Source organism: Podarcis pityusensis (genome assembly GCF_964106645.2).
Source record: "Podarcis pityusensis genome assembly, chromosome: 2".
Taxonomy (NCBI): Eukaryota; Metazoa; Chordata; class Lepidosauria; order Squamata; family Lacertidae; genus Podarcis; species Podarcis pityusensis.
Window position 1 is genome coordinate 48,842,413 of NC_138029.1, and position 18,016 is coordinate 48,860,428.

General features: G+C 43.7%; 1 protein-coding gene and 1 long non-coding RNA gene across 13 annotated transcripts in view; one reads left to right on the top strand and one right to left on the bottom strand.

Moving 5' to 3' along the window:
- TENM2 (teneurin transmembrane protein 2) overlaps positions 1–18,016 on the top strand; it is a 696,995-nt gene that overhangs the window by 667,670 nt on the left and 11,309 nt on the right. For all 12 annotated transcript variants that reach the window (XM_080995195.1, XM_080995200.1, XM_080995203.1 and 9 more), the window contains one exon: positions 550–785. In XM_080995195.1, the coding sequence (XP_080851321.1) occupies positions 550–785 (236 nt within the window). The remainder of the gene's footprint in view (positions 1–549; positions 786–18,016) is intronic.
- On the bottom strand, positions 14,839–15,804 carry LOC308471381. Its single transcript, XR_013982937.1, has 2 exons — positions 15,374–15,804; positions 14,839–14,985 (listed from the first exon to the last, which is right to left on the bottom strand). It is a non-coding gene; the product is annotated as an uncharacterized lncRNA (long non-coding RNA).

An 18,016-nucleotide genomic window follows, 5' to 3' on the forward strand; every position in this document is an offset into this window, starting at 1 on the left:
ATATATATATATATATATATATATATATATATATACACACACACATACACTAATGGAGCTCTTAAACCAGTTTAAAAGGAAAACCTGCTTATTTCTAAGAAAAGTCTCCAGCCATCTGTTTTTTTTGTGTTGATTTCTTGCTGACCCAACACTTCAATTAAAATAATTTTTCCTCAGATTATATATGTAGCCACAGATATCAATGATATTTGCTATAAAAATATCAATATACATGTAGCCACAAATATCAATGATATTTGCTATAAAAAACATCAATAGACATTTTGATTTACAATTAAGAAGCAAGTGGGAAACAAAATCCTAATCCTAACTGAAACACCTCTGCTGGCTTCAAATTTTTAATAATATTGTTCTTCACATAAACAACTAACATCTCAAATACTGTTGCCACTTCCCCACCACACAACAGTTGCTGGGAAACATCATTTTAGATTTGCAGATGCACCATGAAAGCCTAGAAAATTAGGTAATATGTTTTCTTTATGACTAATGCTGCTAAGTTTTCCCCCACCCCTGTTATTGCTTCAGATCAAGTGAGGAACAGCTACCAGCTCTGCAATAATGGCACCTTAAGGGTGATGTATGCCAATGGAATGAGTATTAGCTTCCACAGCGAACCACATGTGCTAGCCGGTACTGTGACCCCAACCATAGGACGATGCAATATTTCCTTGCCAATGGAGAATGGCTTAAATTCCATAGAGTGGCGCCTCAGAAAGGAACAGATTAAAGGAAAAGTTACTGTGTTTGGAAGAAAGCTCAGGGTAAGTTCAACCCAGTCCTACAATAAAACAAGTTGTTTCAGAAATGGGGACTATTATCAATTCCTATATGCTGTATCATTTATTTCATATAAAATGTGAAAGTGATATATGCCTGGGTTATTTGAACTAAATTAACTATATGTACACATAAGCTTCAACCTCTGTTTGCAAATCCTATCCCACAATCCATTCACCAAAATCAACCCCACCCCAATCTGAGCTACAGTATTAGAAGTGAGCCTGACTGGGATAAAGCCCCAGAAAGAAGGGACTAAAGAGGGGAAGAAGGGACAATTTAAATTGTAGCTCCTGGCCATAATGTTAACTGGGGCACACCTGGCTTTGATGAATGGTGCCTGCAGTTGTCATATGGTTTGCTCCTCAGTGTGGTAAAATGCACTCTAAAGAAAACTGGTCAAGCATTGTTTTTCAGGTGTACACCATTCCATATCTCTTTACAACAATTTGAAATGATACAGCCCTAGGCACTATCTGCACTATAGATTAAAGTGGCATGATACTAGTTTCAAACAGTCAATGCTTCACCCAAAGGTTCCTGGGTACTGTAGTTCGCTAAAGGTGCTGAAAGTTGTTAGGAGATCCCTATTCCCCTCTTTCCAGAGAACTCTGGGAATTGTAGCCCTATGAGGGGAATAGGGGTTTTTTACAACTCTCAGCACCCTTTGCAAACTACACTTCCCGTTATTCTTGCGGGGGAAGGGCATGACTATTTTAAGTGGTATGATACTGATTTAAATGTATAGCGCAGATGGGTCCTCATTGAATAATAATCCAGTACAACAAAAGACGCGGGTGGCGGATGGGACGCGGGTGGCGCTGTGGGTTAAACCACAGAGCCTAGGACTTGCCAATCAGAAGGTCAGCAGTTCGAATCCCCGTGACGGGGTGACTCCCGTTGCTCGGTCCCTGCTCCTGCCAACCTAGCAGTTTGAAAGCATGTCAAAGTGCAAGTAGATAAGTAGGTACTGCTCCGGTGGGAAGGTAAACAGCGTTTCCGTGAGCTGCTCTGGTTTGCCAGAAGCGGCTTAGTCATGTTGGTCACATGACCCAGAAGCTGTACGCCGGCTCCCTCGGCCAATAAAGCGAGATGAGCGCCGTAACCCCAGAGTCGGTCACGACTGGACCTAATGGTCAGGGTTACCTTTACCTTTACCTTTTACAACAAAAAAGATCACAGTAGAAGAGCATTTAAAAAGCCAGATAAACTAAACATTCATAAAAGCCTACCTGAATAAATAAGCATTCCTGACACTAAAAAGATAACACAGATAGTGTCAGGCAAGGCAGTAAGTTCGAAAGACAGGGCACTACAACAGAAAAGGGCCCTAGGCAATGTTATTCCCTACCCTATTGTGCCTGGGCTGTTGGTATGATCTGCTGTATTTTTGGCAAGACAGAGAACCATATATGCTACTTCAGCTGTGTATGCTGTGTATGCTTTCCACCAAACATTTCAGGGTGGGGGGCACAAAAAGGTTGAGGAATTCTGGGCTATTTCATTTGCAAAGCTCAGAGTCTGAAATCCTGCAGAACACAGTCACATTCGGCAGTTATCTTTTGAAACGTTTTGTAGTCACATCATTCCATATTTACCATTGTAGATTTTATATATATATATATATATATAGATAGATAGATAGATAGATATATAGATATATAGATATATATATATAAAATGTTTTCATTTATTTTCATGGTACAGTTCTTTGATCAGGGAGTGAAGACAATGAATGTTCCACACCCACACACCACAACCCAAGTTCAAATATTTGCAGAGGTTGTGTTATACTCTTTGCATGAAATCAACTCTGCAGTTTGAGGAGGCTCTCAAATAATAAGACCCTAAAATAAATGGATATAGTCCTGGCTCTGAGTAATAAAGCCTTAATAGAAATACTTGCAGTAATTAGCAGAAGTTAGATGTACAAGTATTGGAGCTGAATTCTTGCCAGAGTTAGATTTTTATTTTTTTTGCACCATGTATATGCAAATCAAAACATAGCTTTATCTATCAACACCTCAGCATTTAATTGTCTTGTGTTAGTTCCTGTAACAGTAATCACATATCCATTTAGCTCTTTTAAATGAAAATCACTATGAGATTATAACAGGTTGAGTGGACTGAAAGTGCAATTTGAAAACAAGAGGGAAAGCGTTGAATGTATTTGCATCTCATTTATTTTAATTCAGCATTTTTTCAAACTGCATAGTGAATGAAATTAAAAAGCTGCACTAGAAAATAGCAAAGGAGCAGACAGGAGGCATAAAATACAACACTCAGGTCAGTCACAGACGACACCTTGGTGAAGTGCTGGCCTCCAGATGGAGACAAATGGTGAAGGCTTGTGATTAATAGTGATGCCTCAATATGTCTGTGATTTGCAACTGTGATTTGGCTGAAAATAGCAGATTTTGTTTTTTTTTTTTAAAGCAATTTATTAAATTTTACAATAAAAATAGACATAATAAACAATGTAACATCGATCTTAACATATTTTCACATTTTCTTTGGACTTCCTCGCATCTCCCGCTCCCATTTTCATCGTTAAAACATTTTGTCAGCAATTTATCATCTTATTTAAAATCTTATATCCCTTCTATATTTCATACTCATATAATTCTCAAAAGGAGCTAAATTTTCACAGTCTTACTTAATTTCTTAAAAAACTTCTAAATTTAGTGGTGCTCAGTTGTTTTAGTCTAGCATCTTATTTAGCATTCACTCAAATTACAATGTTTTTGTAAATAGTTCTTAAATTTCTTCCAATCCTCCTCAATCCTCTCTTCTCCCAGGTCACGGATTCTGCCGGTCATTTCAGCCAGTTCCATGTAGTCTATCAGTTGTATCTGCCATTCTTCCAGTGTGGGTAGATCTTGAGTTTTCCAGTGTTTTGCGAGAAGTATCCTTGCTGCTGTTGTTGCATACATAAAAAATGTCTGGTCCTTCTTTGCCACCCCTTGGCCGACAATACCCAAAAGGAAAGCCTCTGGTTTCTTAGTGAAGGTATATTTAAATACCTTTTTCAGTTCATTATAAATCATTTCCCAGAACGCCTTCACTTTAGGGCAAGTCCACCAGAGGTGGAAGAACGTTCCCTCACACTCTTTACATTTCCAACACTTATTATCAGACAGGTGGTAAATTTTAGCAAGTTTGACTGGGGTCATATACCATCTATAAATCATTTTCATTACATTTTCTTTCAGGGCGTTACATGCAGTAAATTTCAATCCATTAATCCACAACCTCTCCCAGTCCTCAAACATGATATTGTGCCCAATGTCCTGTGCCCACCTTATCATAGCCGATTTAACCGTTTCGTCTTGTGTATTCCATTTCAACAGCAAGTTATACATCCTTGAAAGTACCTTAATCTTTGGTTCTAACAATTCTGTTTCTAGTTTCGATTTCTCCACCTGGAACCCTAATTTCTTATCATTTTTGAAAACTTCTTTAATCTGAGCGTAGTGTAACCAATCTCGCACTTTGTCTTTCATTTTCTCTAGACTCTGCAATTTCCATTTGTCTCCATCCTTTTCTAGTATTTCCCAATATTTTGGCCATTTAGCCTCCATATTGGGTCTTTTTCGGGCCTTGGCTTCCAAAGGTGAAAGCCACCTTGGTGTTTTATTTTCCAGCAAGTCTTTATATTTTGACCAGACATTAAACAATGATTTTCTGACAATATGGTTCTTAAAGGCCTTGTTTGCTTTAACCTTGTCATACCATAAATATGCATGCCATCCAAAGGTATTGTTAAATCCTTCCAAATCCAACACATCAGTGTCTTCAAGAAGTAGCCAGTCTTTTAGCCAGCAAAACGCTGCGGCTTCGTAATACAACTTTAAGTCTGGCAGGGCAAAACCCCCTCTTTGTTTTGCATCGGTTAATATCTTAAACTTAATTCTGGGCTTTTTGCCCTGCCAGACAAATTTGGAAATATCTCTCTGCCACTTCTGAAAGCACTCCGTTTTGTCCAAAACCTGAAGTGTTTGAAATAAGAACAACATCCTTGGCAATACATTCATCTTGATAGCAGCAATTCGGCCTAACAAAGAAAGTTTCAATTTTGACCAACTATCTAAGTCTCTCTTAATTTCTGTCCAACATTTTTCATAATTATCCTTAAATAGACTTAGATTTTTTACTGTTATGTTTACCCCTAGGTATTTTACTTTTTTTACCACATTAAGTTCCATCTCATTCTGAAACCGTTCTGACTCTGTATTAGTCAAGTTTTTCCCCAAAACCTTAGTTTTCTGTTTATTTAATTTAAATCCAGCCACCCGACCAAAATCATTAATCAGTTGTAATGCTCTTTTCGTACTGGGCTCTGGCTTCTGCAAGGTCAAAACCAGGTCATCTGCAAAAGCTTTTAATTTATATTGTTTCTGGCCGACCTGAAAATAGCAGATTTTGAGCCAGCAGTAACAGCACAACCCTATGCATGTCTACTGACAAGTAAGCCATGTATCAGTAGAGCTTACTCCAAGGTAAGTGTGCATAGGATTAGAGTCTTGGGCTACAGTGCTAAACACCTTTTAATGGAGCCTAGTGGGACTTACTTCTAAGGTTTTTAAAATTTCTGCCAGCTACTTAATGGACTGATATGCCCAATGGGGGGGGGGTCAAATAATTGTTTTGTGGAAATGGACAGTACAGGAGACAATCATTTCATGCAGAGGTTCTGTTCCTGGCCCCTGCAAGTGTCAACAGAGTGTAAGTATGCTCCTCTTGTTATGCCCCATTATACACTCTTCTGGGTCCAAAAGGACCCGCTCATGAGTGATCACGCTTCAATTGGACGCACCTAAAATGGTCACCACCTGTATTTGAATTGTACAACTAAGAAGGAAAGCTCTATGTATAAGCTCAGGGGAACTATGAGATGATCTATATTTTGGTCTTGTTTTCTCAAGCATCAGGAATGGAGAATACTTTACACAGAAGCAAGTGAACACATTTGATTGTGTTCTGTGTTTAAGGAGGGGTTGTTTTCCCCCTTTCCTTTGCTGTTGACAGTTTGGAAGAGTGCCCAGAGCATTACTAACGAGATTGGAGGTGAACTTGAGAAAGTCAGGTAATTGTAGCACCTGGACAGAAACTTGTTAATTGGTTTCAGTTCCCAAATATATTTTTGATTTTTGAAAGTGGGGTCTTAACAGATTTTTTAGCATCACATCCAGTTAGGGTTCTTGCATGCATTTACTCAGAATGCATAGAGTTAAGTTTGCAGAAATCCGCTGGAATGTGGCACTCAATAAGTTTCCACCAACGTGATTTGGCCCTCAGTCTGTACATTTCCCCACCCATGCTACAGAGGAGGACTGAACTCCTGTTGGAAATAGAAAAATGGACAACGTGGATCCTGGTCTGATGCAACTTTTATTTATTTCTTTTTGCCCATGACTGCCAACCGTGTGAAAAGGCACTGGCTATGATAGTGCCACAAGGAAGACTCCTGGGAAAATGAAACATTCAATGGCTTTCCAAGTCTAAAACTAGGGGGATGGGGCTGGAAATCATGCTGAACCATTAGCACACTGTCAGGGAACTGCCATCGGAAGGAAGGGAAGTGAAAGGGCTCACACAGGTTGGGAGAGACTCAGCAGCTGAAGAGGGAACCAGTAGGGGGAGAGGAGCTGGGCTGAGGGAAAGGGAGCTGGAGGGATGGCTCAGAGACACTTCCAGCGAAAACAGTGGGGAGGTTTCAGGACCTCCTGTAGGGACACCCACTCCTCGCCGGAAACTGTCACGCAGAGAGTCCAGAAGACGTGTTTCCGTTAAGGAGCTTTTATGTTGGAAGCGATTCCGAAAGCAACCACTGTCGGAATCTGCCAGCGACTGACGGAGCCATGTTTAAGGGGCTCCGTTACAGACAGAGGTTTGCAAACTTGACCAAACTCTGAGGGACTAGGATTTTACACACAAGCAGCTCATCGTCCCATCACAGCATTCCGACAGTCTTCGTGAGCAGCTTGTGCAGGAGAAGGCATCATGAGCAACCCAGCCGGAACCGGAGAAGCAGGAGCTGGAGCGGGTCCAAGCCTGGAAGAAAGGTACCGGGTGTTGGAGGTCCAGCTAGCGCTGCAGACGGCGAGGCTTGAGGAGAGGAGGGCTCAGGATGCAGACAAAAAGGGGAAAGACACCCAGCTCGTCAGAAAGGTACCAGGATTGGTGCAGAAGTTTGGGGGGGAGCCCAAAGACTATCATGGCTTTCGGACAGAGATGCAATATGCCCTCAATCTGCAGTTTGATGAATTCCCTGACGAGGAATCAAGAGTGGCTTTCGTGATTGGGCATCTTGAAAAGGGGGCGAGAGACTGGGTTAGACCCCTGATGGCAGCGAATAGTGACGTCCTAAAGGACACGATGAAGTTCTTTCGCGCCATGGATCTGATGTTTTCCAGCGATATTGAACAGGGAGTGGTCCGCAGACAGTTAATGGCTTGCAAACAGGGGAGCCGATCTGTCCGTGAGTACTGGACTGAATTCACCATGTTGATCCATAAATTGGGGTGGGATCTATCGGCGGAACCCATTCAAATGCTTTTTGAAGAAGGGCTTTCTTCGGCTGTGAAAGACGAACTTTCCCGGGCGCCCAGGGCGGAGTCTATGGACCAGCTGACCAAATCAGCGCTGACCATAGGAGCGCGCCAGGAGGCGAGAGCATTGGAGAGGCGGGAAGGGAAGGGGGAACGTTGGAAGGAGTTCCGCATTCCAGACATTCCAGAGCCAACTTTCCCGCCGGCAGAGCCGATGGAAATCGGAACAGCGCGCGCGCGCGCAGTTTCAAAGCCCAGTGAGGGGGGAAAGAAGGAGGGAAAAGGCGCCCGGAAATGCTATCTCTGCCAACAGCCAGGTCACTTTGCCAGAGTCTGCCCCCAGAGGAAGGAATGGCAAGGGATGGTAGGAGCTGTGGAGGGAAGAGAGGAAGAAATACCGAAGCAAGTAAAAGCCAACGCCTGGCTGCCACCGTCGGGGCACAGCAGTCAGGCCAAAGAGCAGTGAAAGTGCCCACGCCAGAACCTCCTAAACCCGCCCTAGTGATAGAAGTGGCGCTAGAGCTGCCAAACGGACACCCTCTAAAGATAAAGGCGCTGTTGGACTCAGGCAGCTCCTGCAATTTCATGAGCAAAGAGTTTGCAGCTGAACACCAGATACAGACGATCCCTTTAAGCAACCCCCTGCAGGTGACCACGATCGATGGCAGGGAGCTGTTGGGAGGAGAAGTCAGCTTGCAGACCGTCCCAATGATAATGAAGGTGGCAAGGCACACCGAACTGATAGCGTTTAATGTGGCCACCTTGGGAGGAGCTCCCATTATATTGGGGATGAGCTGGCTAGCGTTACATGATCCGCTGGTGGGCTGGCATCAGAGAGTGGTTTCTTTTGGTTCAGCACATTGCTTAGAACACTGCAAAGAGGGAAAGGGTTTGGCAGGGGCGCAAGCCACCCTAGCAGGGACTGAAGTAACGGAGAACGTGAAGGTACCACGACAATACGCAGATCTCCGCGACGTCTTCAGCGAAAGGGAAGCTGACCAATTACCCCCGCATAGACCCTTTGACTGTCAAATCAATTTACTCCCTGGGGCACAGCTCCCTGTAGGCAAGCTGTACGCCATGTCAGACAGAGAGATGCAGGAGCTAAGAGAGTTCATTGACAAGAACCTGAAGAGAGGGTTCATCAGAGAGTCCAGGGCGGTGGGGGGCAGCCCAGTGTTTTTTGTGGATAAAAAAAACACGAACAAGCCGAGGCTTGTGTGTGACTTCAGGGCCTTAAATGCAGTGTCAGAACCAGTGGCTTTCCCTATGCCCAGGATTGACGACATTTTGACAAGGGTCAGGAAGGGAAAGATTTTTACTAAACTGGACCTAAGGGGGGCGTACAACCTGATACGAATAAGGAAGGGGGATGAATGGAAAACCACCATGTTCACCCCTTTGGGGGCATTTGAATATTTAGTTATGCCCTTCGGCCTACAAGGAGGCTCCGCGTGCTTTCAATCGTTTATGAACCACGTCCTGGGGCCTTTGCTTTACAAGAATTGTGTGGCCTTCTTAGACGACGTGTTGGTGTATTCTGAGAATGAGGAGCAGCATGTGAGAGACGTCAGAGAAGTGTTGAGCAGGCTGCAAGCCAACCAGCTGTGGGTGAAACTGGAGAAGTGTCAGTTTCATACCAAGGAGGTGGAATTCCTGGGGTATCGCCTGTCAGACAAGGGATTGGCCATGGATCCCGGCAAGGTCCAGGCGGTGCTGGAATGGAAAACACCCAAAACAAGGAAGGATGTGCAGAGGTTCCTAGGATTTGGGAACTTCTATCGTAAGTTCATCCGAAACTTTGCCCACCTGACGGCGCCCATTACGGACTGTCTCAGCAGTAAGAAGAAGTTCGTTTGGACTGAGGAGGCGGAGCGAGCATTTGAGGAACTAAAAAGGGCCTTCGCCTCGGAACAACAACTCCTGCATGTGGATTTACAAAAACCGATGAGAGTGGAAACTGACGCATCAGACAGAGCGATTGGGGCGGTGCTTCTGCAGCCAGGGAAGGAGGAGTCAGAGTGGAGACCGTGTGCCTTTTTTTCGCGAAAGCTGAACAAATCCGAGAGGAACTACACGGTGTATGACCGAGAACTACTAGCCATTCATGAGGCGTTCCGGAGATGGAGGCACCTGCTAATTGGCGCACAACATAAGGTGCAAGTGTGCACTGACCACAAGAACCTAGAGTATTGGAGGACGGCACGAGTGCTCAACCAACGGCAAGTGAGATGGGCCCAGGAGTTCTCCAAATTTAACTTTGAGATTTGTTACGTGCCAGGCCCAGAGAACATTAGGGCGGACGCTCTCTCACGCAAACCTGAATATTTGGAGGAGGAGGGAGCACCCGAAGAGAGACATGTCATTCCAGAGGACCGCTGGGTGTGTGGGGCGGCATTGGTGGGACAAAGAGAACTGGTAGAGGAAACAGAGAATGATGAATACGCCCAGAATAAGCTCAGAGGTCTTAGGGGTGAGGGAGAGGAACCAGGGGGTTTCGAGGAAAGAAATGGAGCTTTGTATTACAAAGGGGCACTGTATATCCCTGAAGGAGACTTAAGGGGGAGGGTACTCAAGCAGTTGCACGACAGCCCCACGGCGGGGCATTTTGGACAACACAAAACCATGTGGTTGGTCACCAGGGAATTTTGGTGGCCTAAGGTGAGGGAAGATGTACGGGAGTATGTAAGAGGGTGTGAGCAATGCCAGCGAGCCAAAGGGGAGAGGCGGGCACCGGCGGGGCTATTAGAACCCTTACCAACCCCAGAACGACCTTGGGAGGCAGTGTCGATAGATTTTATGACTGATCTGCCGAAGTCCAAGGGGAAAACAGCCATCATGGTGGTGGTAGACCTACTAACAAAGATGTGCCACTTTGTAGCCTGCTCGCATGCAGTCACGGCGGAAGAGACAGCGAAGTTATTTGTAGAACACATTTTTAGGTTGCACGGGGTGCCATTGAGGGTGGTCTCAGACCGAGGAAAACAATTTACTTCCAGGTTCTGGAGGAAGCTCATGAGCTTACTGCAGGTGGAGGTCAACTTTTCGACTGCCCGGCACCCTGAAACCAACGGGCAGGCGGAAAGAGCAAACGGGGTCCTCCAGCAATACCTGAGGTGTTATGTCAATGACAGAGAGAATGACTGGGTAGAAAAGTTGGCGCTGGCGGAATTTGCCTACAACAATGCCGAGAATGTGTCCACAGGGATGAGCCCCTTCTTGGCTAATTATGGGTGTCATCCCAGGGCTTTCCCAGGGGGAGAAGGGGAGAGATGGGGTGTCCCGGCAGCCGAGCATTTTGTAGAAGAAATGGAAGCAATCCATCGTCAGCTCCAACTCAACTTAGAAAGGGCGAAGGAAGAATACAAGAGGCAGGCAGACAAGAACCGAAGGGAAGGTGAAACCATAAGGGTGGGAGATAGGGTGTGGCTGTCAACCCAAGGGTTGCCGTTCAAAGGAGGTTGTAAGAAATTAAGACCCAGGAGATTGGGTCCCTTTGAGGTCATTCAACAGGTCAACCCAGTGGCTTTCAGGCTCCGGTTACCCAACCACATGAAACTGCACCCAGTATTTCACAGGTCGTTACTGTCACCGTATGAGGGGGGACGAGAAGGGATGGCCACTCGGGGACCGGTCATAGAAGAAAGGGAATGCAGCAGCCATGTGGCAGAAATCCTCGACGCCAGATGGAAGGGGGATCAGGTGGAGTATTTGGTAGCGTGGGAAGGAGAACCGGAGTCAGAAAACACTTGGGTAATGGCAGAAGATATCAATGACGAGGTATTGATAGAAACGTTCCATCAAAGGTTCCCAAGGAAACCTCAGCCTGTGGAGAGGTTCCGGAGGGAATACTTTGGGACCACCGATGAGGAGGAGGAGTTGGAAGGATTCTCGGAATCGGAAGGGGAAGGGGAGATGGACTCTGAGGAGGAGGAGTACTTCGAGACCAGGAACCGCAACAGGTGGAGAGAAGTGTTCGGGACATCGGAAGATGAAGGAAGTTCATTCCGGGGTTTTGCCTCCTCACCGCCCGTAGAGGAGGGGGCGAGAGGGGATGAAGGGGGCCCTGGAGGGGAGGTGGATGTCAGGGAACTGCCATCGGAAGGAAGGGAAGTGAAAGGGCTCACACAGGTTGGGAGAGACTCAGCAGCTGAAGAGGGAACCAGTAGGGGGAGAGGAGCTGGGCTGAGGGAAAGGGAGCTGGAGGGATGGCTCAGAGACACTTCCAGCGAAAACAGTGGGGAGGTTTCAGGACCTCCTGTAGGGACACCCACTCCTCGCCGGAAACTGTCACGCAGAGAGTCCAGAAGACGTGTTTCCGTTAAGGAGCTTTTATGTTGGAAGCGATTCCGAAAGCAACCACTGTCGGAATCTGCCAGCGACTGACGGAGCCATGTTTAAGGGGCTCCGTTACAGACAGAGGTTTGCAAACTTGACCAAACTCTGAGGGACTAGGATTTTACACACAAGCAGCTCATCGTCCCATCACACACACCTATATAAAAGACCTCTGCTTAGCATGCTCTTTGAAATGGCTAGAGAAGTTGTTTCTGCCCCTTTCTGCCTGTGCTGCATAAAGTTCTACTTTTAATCAGTCAGGTAAAAACCATGATTAAGCTTGCAGAATGAGAGGTGTGCTATAATTTTGTTGTGTAGACAAGTATTAGCACCTACTGACAAAATAAGTTATCAGCCAGAAATTGAATGCTAGTCTGTTTTATGTGAGTCCTCATGAAGACTGATCTCTTTTGCATACAACTTAATTTCAAGTGAGAAATGTTTTCTGGAAGAGTCAGTAAGCACTCGTAGGAATTGCCTCTTGTGCCTTACACAAGCATGAAAGAACAGGTGTGTGGGTAGGTGGCAGAAGAAAGGCAAAATAGTTTACTAGATAATTTAAAGTCATGCCATTGATAATAATGTTATTCTTGTTCCCAGAGAGAGTGGGAATGTGGGAATTAGTCATTTTGTTTGGGTTTCCATATAATTAATATGACACAGCAATTATACTCTGTGGTGCTTCTTACTCTGCCAGTAGAAAATGATGCTTTGGAGCAGGTGCTCTATGTTCCTGAGTAATGTTTATGAAGCTTGTTTGCTTGCACATAGACACATCCATACATATTCCATTATTAGAATGGTGCATCAGAGATTAGTCATTCTCATAATAATCATGTAGTTTCCCTCCACACTTCCAGATGGTGAACTGAAGTAGTGGTTGCCTAACCATGATGTCCCAGGGTATAGCTAAGTAGAACTTTGTGATCCAGACCACCTGGATTCAAAATACGGGGCAACATTAAGCCATTCATTTGAGTACTTGCTTTTGAGTACAAAACACTCTGTATCGGAATGATGGCATATAATAAACTCAGTTCCATCACACCTACTTCCCAGGGTCTGGTTGTAGGACGAGGGTGAGATTATAAAAGCAAGCAGGCAGTAAAAGTGTGAAATGTATTACGTTCACCATGTCTCCAGCCAGGTACTCTCTCTGCCTCAGAGAATGCACAAAAAAGCCAGAGCCTGATTGTGGCACCTCAAAAAGGATACAGTAGAGATGGGAAAGGTTCAGAAAATGGCAACCAAAATTATCAAGAGCCTGGCGCAATTCCTGTAGAAAGAAAGGTCACATCTGAACCTCTTTAGCTCAGAGAAAAGGCAAGTAAGGGGCAACATTATAAAGGTGTGTAAAATTGGACATGATGAGAAAAAAGAATAGACTGGGAGAAGTTTCTCTCTCTCTCATAATAATAAAACTTGGGATCATCCAATAGATGTTGAAAGACTGAGGACTAAAGTATTCCTCATGCAACACATAGTTAAACTATGGAAATCACTCCCACATGACAGAGTGATAGCCACCAACTTGGATGGCATTAAAGGAAGTTAAGACATACCGTATTTTTCTGTCTATAAGACGCCCCCATGTATAAGACACCCCCTATTTTTGAGAACTCCTATTTAAGAAAATGGGGAGAGATATATCCGTGTATAAGATGCCCCCAAATTTTTGACATTATTTTTTATGGGGGGAAAACCTATACACGGGAAAATACAGTATTCTTGGAGGATAAAGCTACTAATGGCTACTAGCCACAGAGGCTCTTTTCTGCCTCAGTATGCCTCTGAGTACTAGTTGCTAGGAATCAGAAGTTGGGAGAGTGCTGTTTTGAAGATGACTATTAGTGAGCACCCTCTGTCTCCACCTAAGATTACACACACACACACACGAGATGTAGGCAAATTTGGTTTCTTTATGGGGACCGCTGAAATGCAGGGTAAGAATTAGGACTTCTTGTTGTTGCTTAAACGAAGATTCATTTAAAAATAAAAAAGCTACTCATTTCTTTGGAGACAGCCTACTTGGCAGTATCAAAACCTTTTCTGGGAAATCCTGCATGTATAGTGATTTTTACGACTTATCCACTGAGGAAATGAAAACCATGGTAAAGAGAGATCTACTTCATTAAGTGGAAAAAATCAGAATGCAGAAAATGAATGATAATTAAAAATTATTTCCTTACAAATATAGAGTTGTATTAATTTTCAAATTGCTTTCTCTGTAACAGAATTCCTACAGAGTGGGTTGGGGTGGGAATTGAGCTCACCCTTGCTGTGAAAATAATTCAGAATAACTTTCATGTCCTCAAGAAAGGCTGGGGGTCTATTTCCATATTGTTTGATGTGCTGTTTAAATTTGGATAAGAGAAAATGTTGCTTAATCAAAGCTACTGTAAAATATAAGCTGAAGAACAGATTCTCAGGAAGCGATGAATACTTCTTAAGTAGTCACTGCTGTCAAAAGATATCTAATTTAAAGACTTCTACTTTATTAATGGTGCATTCACAATTAAATTGCTTAAGAAGCTTTATTAGATTACAGGGTTGGCCTGGATCCTTTGGTCCGTCTCCAGTGAATGCAGTTATTTATCTTTCGTATTACAGCATTCACTGTTTGCACATGACACATTTAAGGTTACTACAATTCCTTGTTCTCACTTTTGAAAGACCCTAAACCACCAACTTCTTACATATTGTGTGTTTATTGTGTGACCTTCAAAAATATGAATCTGAAGAAAGTGACAGCTGCCTATAAAAGAGGAATATGGCATCCATTTGGCATAGTTACCATTGACTAAGACCCAATGCAAAGATTACAGCTGCAACATGGAAAGCTGCTGCAAATGCTTTGCTGTGTTGTGGGCTCTGCTTGGAGGGCCAATCTGAAAGCTGCTTACCTTAAGGATCGTTCCAGTCACATCTAGAGGGTTCATGTGCTTCTGCCAATCATATGACCAGGACATGGCGTCTCTCACCATGTTCCAGCACTTGTGCAATTTAAAAGTTCTGCTGTAAGGCTGGGGAAGGAATTACTTGTTTGGGTGTAAACTGGTAGAGTTGAGAGTTGATCTATATGTTACCTCCTTTTATAAGGAATTAGTGAACTATTTGAGAACAGAATAAAGATGACATGAGTCTAGTCTCCATCAAACGATTTTTATCAGAGCAAGTAATTATTGTACATTGCAAGTATATTACACTCATGTGGACATCCATTTTTATGCACTGTGGGAAGTCTTGGAGGAATCTCAGCAAACAAGGGCTTAAAGCTTCTTCGTGCTAGCATGCACTGAAAGAAAAAAAGAAAGATTCAAAGGGTGCTTTGCACTGGAATGAGAATGGTGACTATATGACTAGGGCAGAAGGCAGTTTTCCAGGGGAAAATGGCAGGTTATTCAGTCTGCAATCTCCATCTTGGAAGCAAGTCTAAAAACTGGCGTTATAGCTGCTACATCCACAGTAATTATTGTACTTTTCTTACCGTAACCCCCCATCCCATTCCACCTTGCTTTGTCCACCATCTTGCCTAATGAAGAGCTCTGGAGATCTCAGAAAGGTTGGCCCTGATTTGTGACATTTTATCATGAAAGAGGTAACATAAAGGTGTGTGTTGGATTAGGTATTGGATCTCACAGTTTGCTGCTTAGGATTCAAACACATGGGAATAACTGGCTTACCTGAGGCCCATAACATTTGGTGCCAGGTCAGCTGACTACCTTAAATTTCTTGAAGCATACAAAATCCACAGAATAAATATTTTGGTTGGTCCTAACAAAGTGTTGCCTAACTGTGGACTGTGAAAACCAAATAAGAGAATGGTTTACATTGTTCTTATTAATCCAGGTTGCTTCTCAGAAAACAAAAAGATTTATTTTGAAAGAGGGCTGGGGCCATGTCTTTTGTTAAACAGATTACAGTATTTATTGGGAGCCAATGGCAGGGAAATAGTTGGAGATTTCTCTGGAATATTCTAAATGGGGAAGATGTTACCCGCTTTTGTGTGTGGTTTTGGAACAAAGAAACACCGAATGAGAAACACCGAATGAGTTTCCTGCTTGGCAGGGGGTTGGACTCGATGGCCCTTGTGGTCTCTTCCAACTCTGTGATTCTATGAAAATCCTTCCAGTAGCACCTTTAAGACCAACTAAGTTAGTTCTTGGTATGAGCTTTCGTGTGCAAGCACACTTCTTCAGATACAGGTTTTTTTTTGTTTTTTTTTGTTGTTGTTTTTTTACTATGGCAGACCAACACAGCTACCTATCTGTAACTGTGATTCTATGAGATAGAGACAGAAGCAAGAGTCAGCAAGCTGAAGGCTATCAGTTTGCTGTGGAAGCATATTGGGTTGCAGATAACTTTCTCCAGGGAACTGATGCATACAGTGGATTAGCTGCCTGGTAGGGAAGCATTATCCTGTTTGTCCCACCTGTGCTCCACTTGGAAATTAATCAAACATTACTGAAATGCCAGAAGTCTCCAGTGATCTTTCCTCCAAAAGGAGGAAAGGTAAGCACTGCACTTCAAAGTTCTCACTGTATGGTGAGAAAAGGTTTTGAAGGAAATCAATAGAATCATAGAGTTGGAAGTGATCCCAAATATCATCTAGTCCATCCCCTTGTCAAGCTTTAAAATTCAGGCCTGCTGCCGTTCAGTCTAAAATGTTATTATCTTTTATTTGAAAACTCACATTTCTCCTTAAAGTAGAAAGTTGTTTTCAGCAGCATTCCTGTGGCAAGTTGTTGTTGTTTAGTCGTTTAGTCGTGTCCGACTCTTTGTGACCCCATGGACCAGAGCACGCCAGCCACTCCTGTCTTCCACTGCCTCCTGCAGTTTGGTCAAACTCATGTTGGTAGCTTTGAGAACACTGTCCAACCATCTCGTCCTTTGTCATCCCCTTCTCCTTGTGCCCTCAATCTTTCCCAACATTAGGGTCTTTTCCAAGTAGTCTTCTCTTCTCATGAGGTGGCCAAAGTATTGGAGCCTAAGCTTCAGGATCTGTCCTTCCAGTGAGCACTCAGGGCTGATTTCCTTCAGAATGGATAGGTTTGATCTTCTTGCAGTCCATGGGACTCTCAAGAGTCTCCTCCAGCACCATAATTCAAAAGCATCAATTCTTCTGTGATCAGCCTTCTTTATGGTTCAGCTCTCAGTTCCATACATCACTACTGGGAAAACCATAGCTTTAACTATACGGACCTTTGTTGGCAAGGTGATGTCTCTGCTTTATAAGATGCTGTCTAGGTTTTTGGGGCTTTTCTCCCCAAGGCATCTTTTAATTTTGTGACTGCTGTCACCATCTGCAGTAATCATGGAGCCCAAGAAAGTAAAATCTCTCACTGCCTCCATTTCGTCCCCTTCTATTTGCCAGTAGGTGATGGGACCAGTGGCCATGATCTTCGTTTTTTTAATGTTGAGCTTCAGACCATATTTTGCGCTCCCCTCTTTCACCCTCTGGCAAGTACAACATGTCAATTGATCCCAACATTCTGATGTCTGTTCTCTCACCAGGGTGCATGGATATGGAGTGACCTGGTTGTCAGGAATTTCTTAAGATGATATAGATGTGTTTACTTCATCTGTGATTTCAAAATTTAAGTGTATGAAGGAATTGGTCTTTGATGTCCTTCGCTACTTGTATGGACCGTTGCTTATCAGAGGGGCACACATATCTTTCCTGTCTGTTACATATCTCTCTTGTTTGGGGAGTGTATGGTTAATGCAGAAACCTAGCAAATAGTCAGAGGCTCAAATATCAAGATAATGTAAACTCCATAGCTGCTGGAAGTTTAAAATCTTCAAATTTCCTTGACACATTAACCTGAGGGGAGGAGCTTGTGATTGACAGGAGAAATCTATATACATAGATAGCTGGGAGAGGATAGCTGAAAGGGGAATTCTGCATGATAAAGAAGAGTTTTGTAAGTGAGTAGTTTAAGGCAGTGAGTAAATTTAAGGGAGACAGGCCATTATGCTAGTCCACACTAGTTCCACTCATTGCCCTATTTGCATTTGCATTTACACACACACAGCATGTTTTTGCTGCAGGAATGTCAGCAGAAGCATTTCAGATTCCACACTGACTTTTTGTTTTCTGTCTGTGTATAGAATCTTACCCACATTAGTGTGAGAAGCACTAGCTCAGGCTAATGAATGTTGACTGTGTTGCAGGCTGATTTCAGGTTCCCTAGCTTGTCATTAAGCAACACAGCAGCATCTTTCTGGCGGTGAGTCAGCTCATCAGCATGCATGTTCAGCAGGGACAGGAATGCCCATGGCCTTATACCACACTTGTGCAGATGCGATAGTCCACTCTTTTTTCA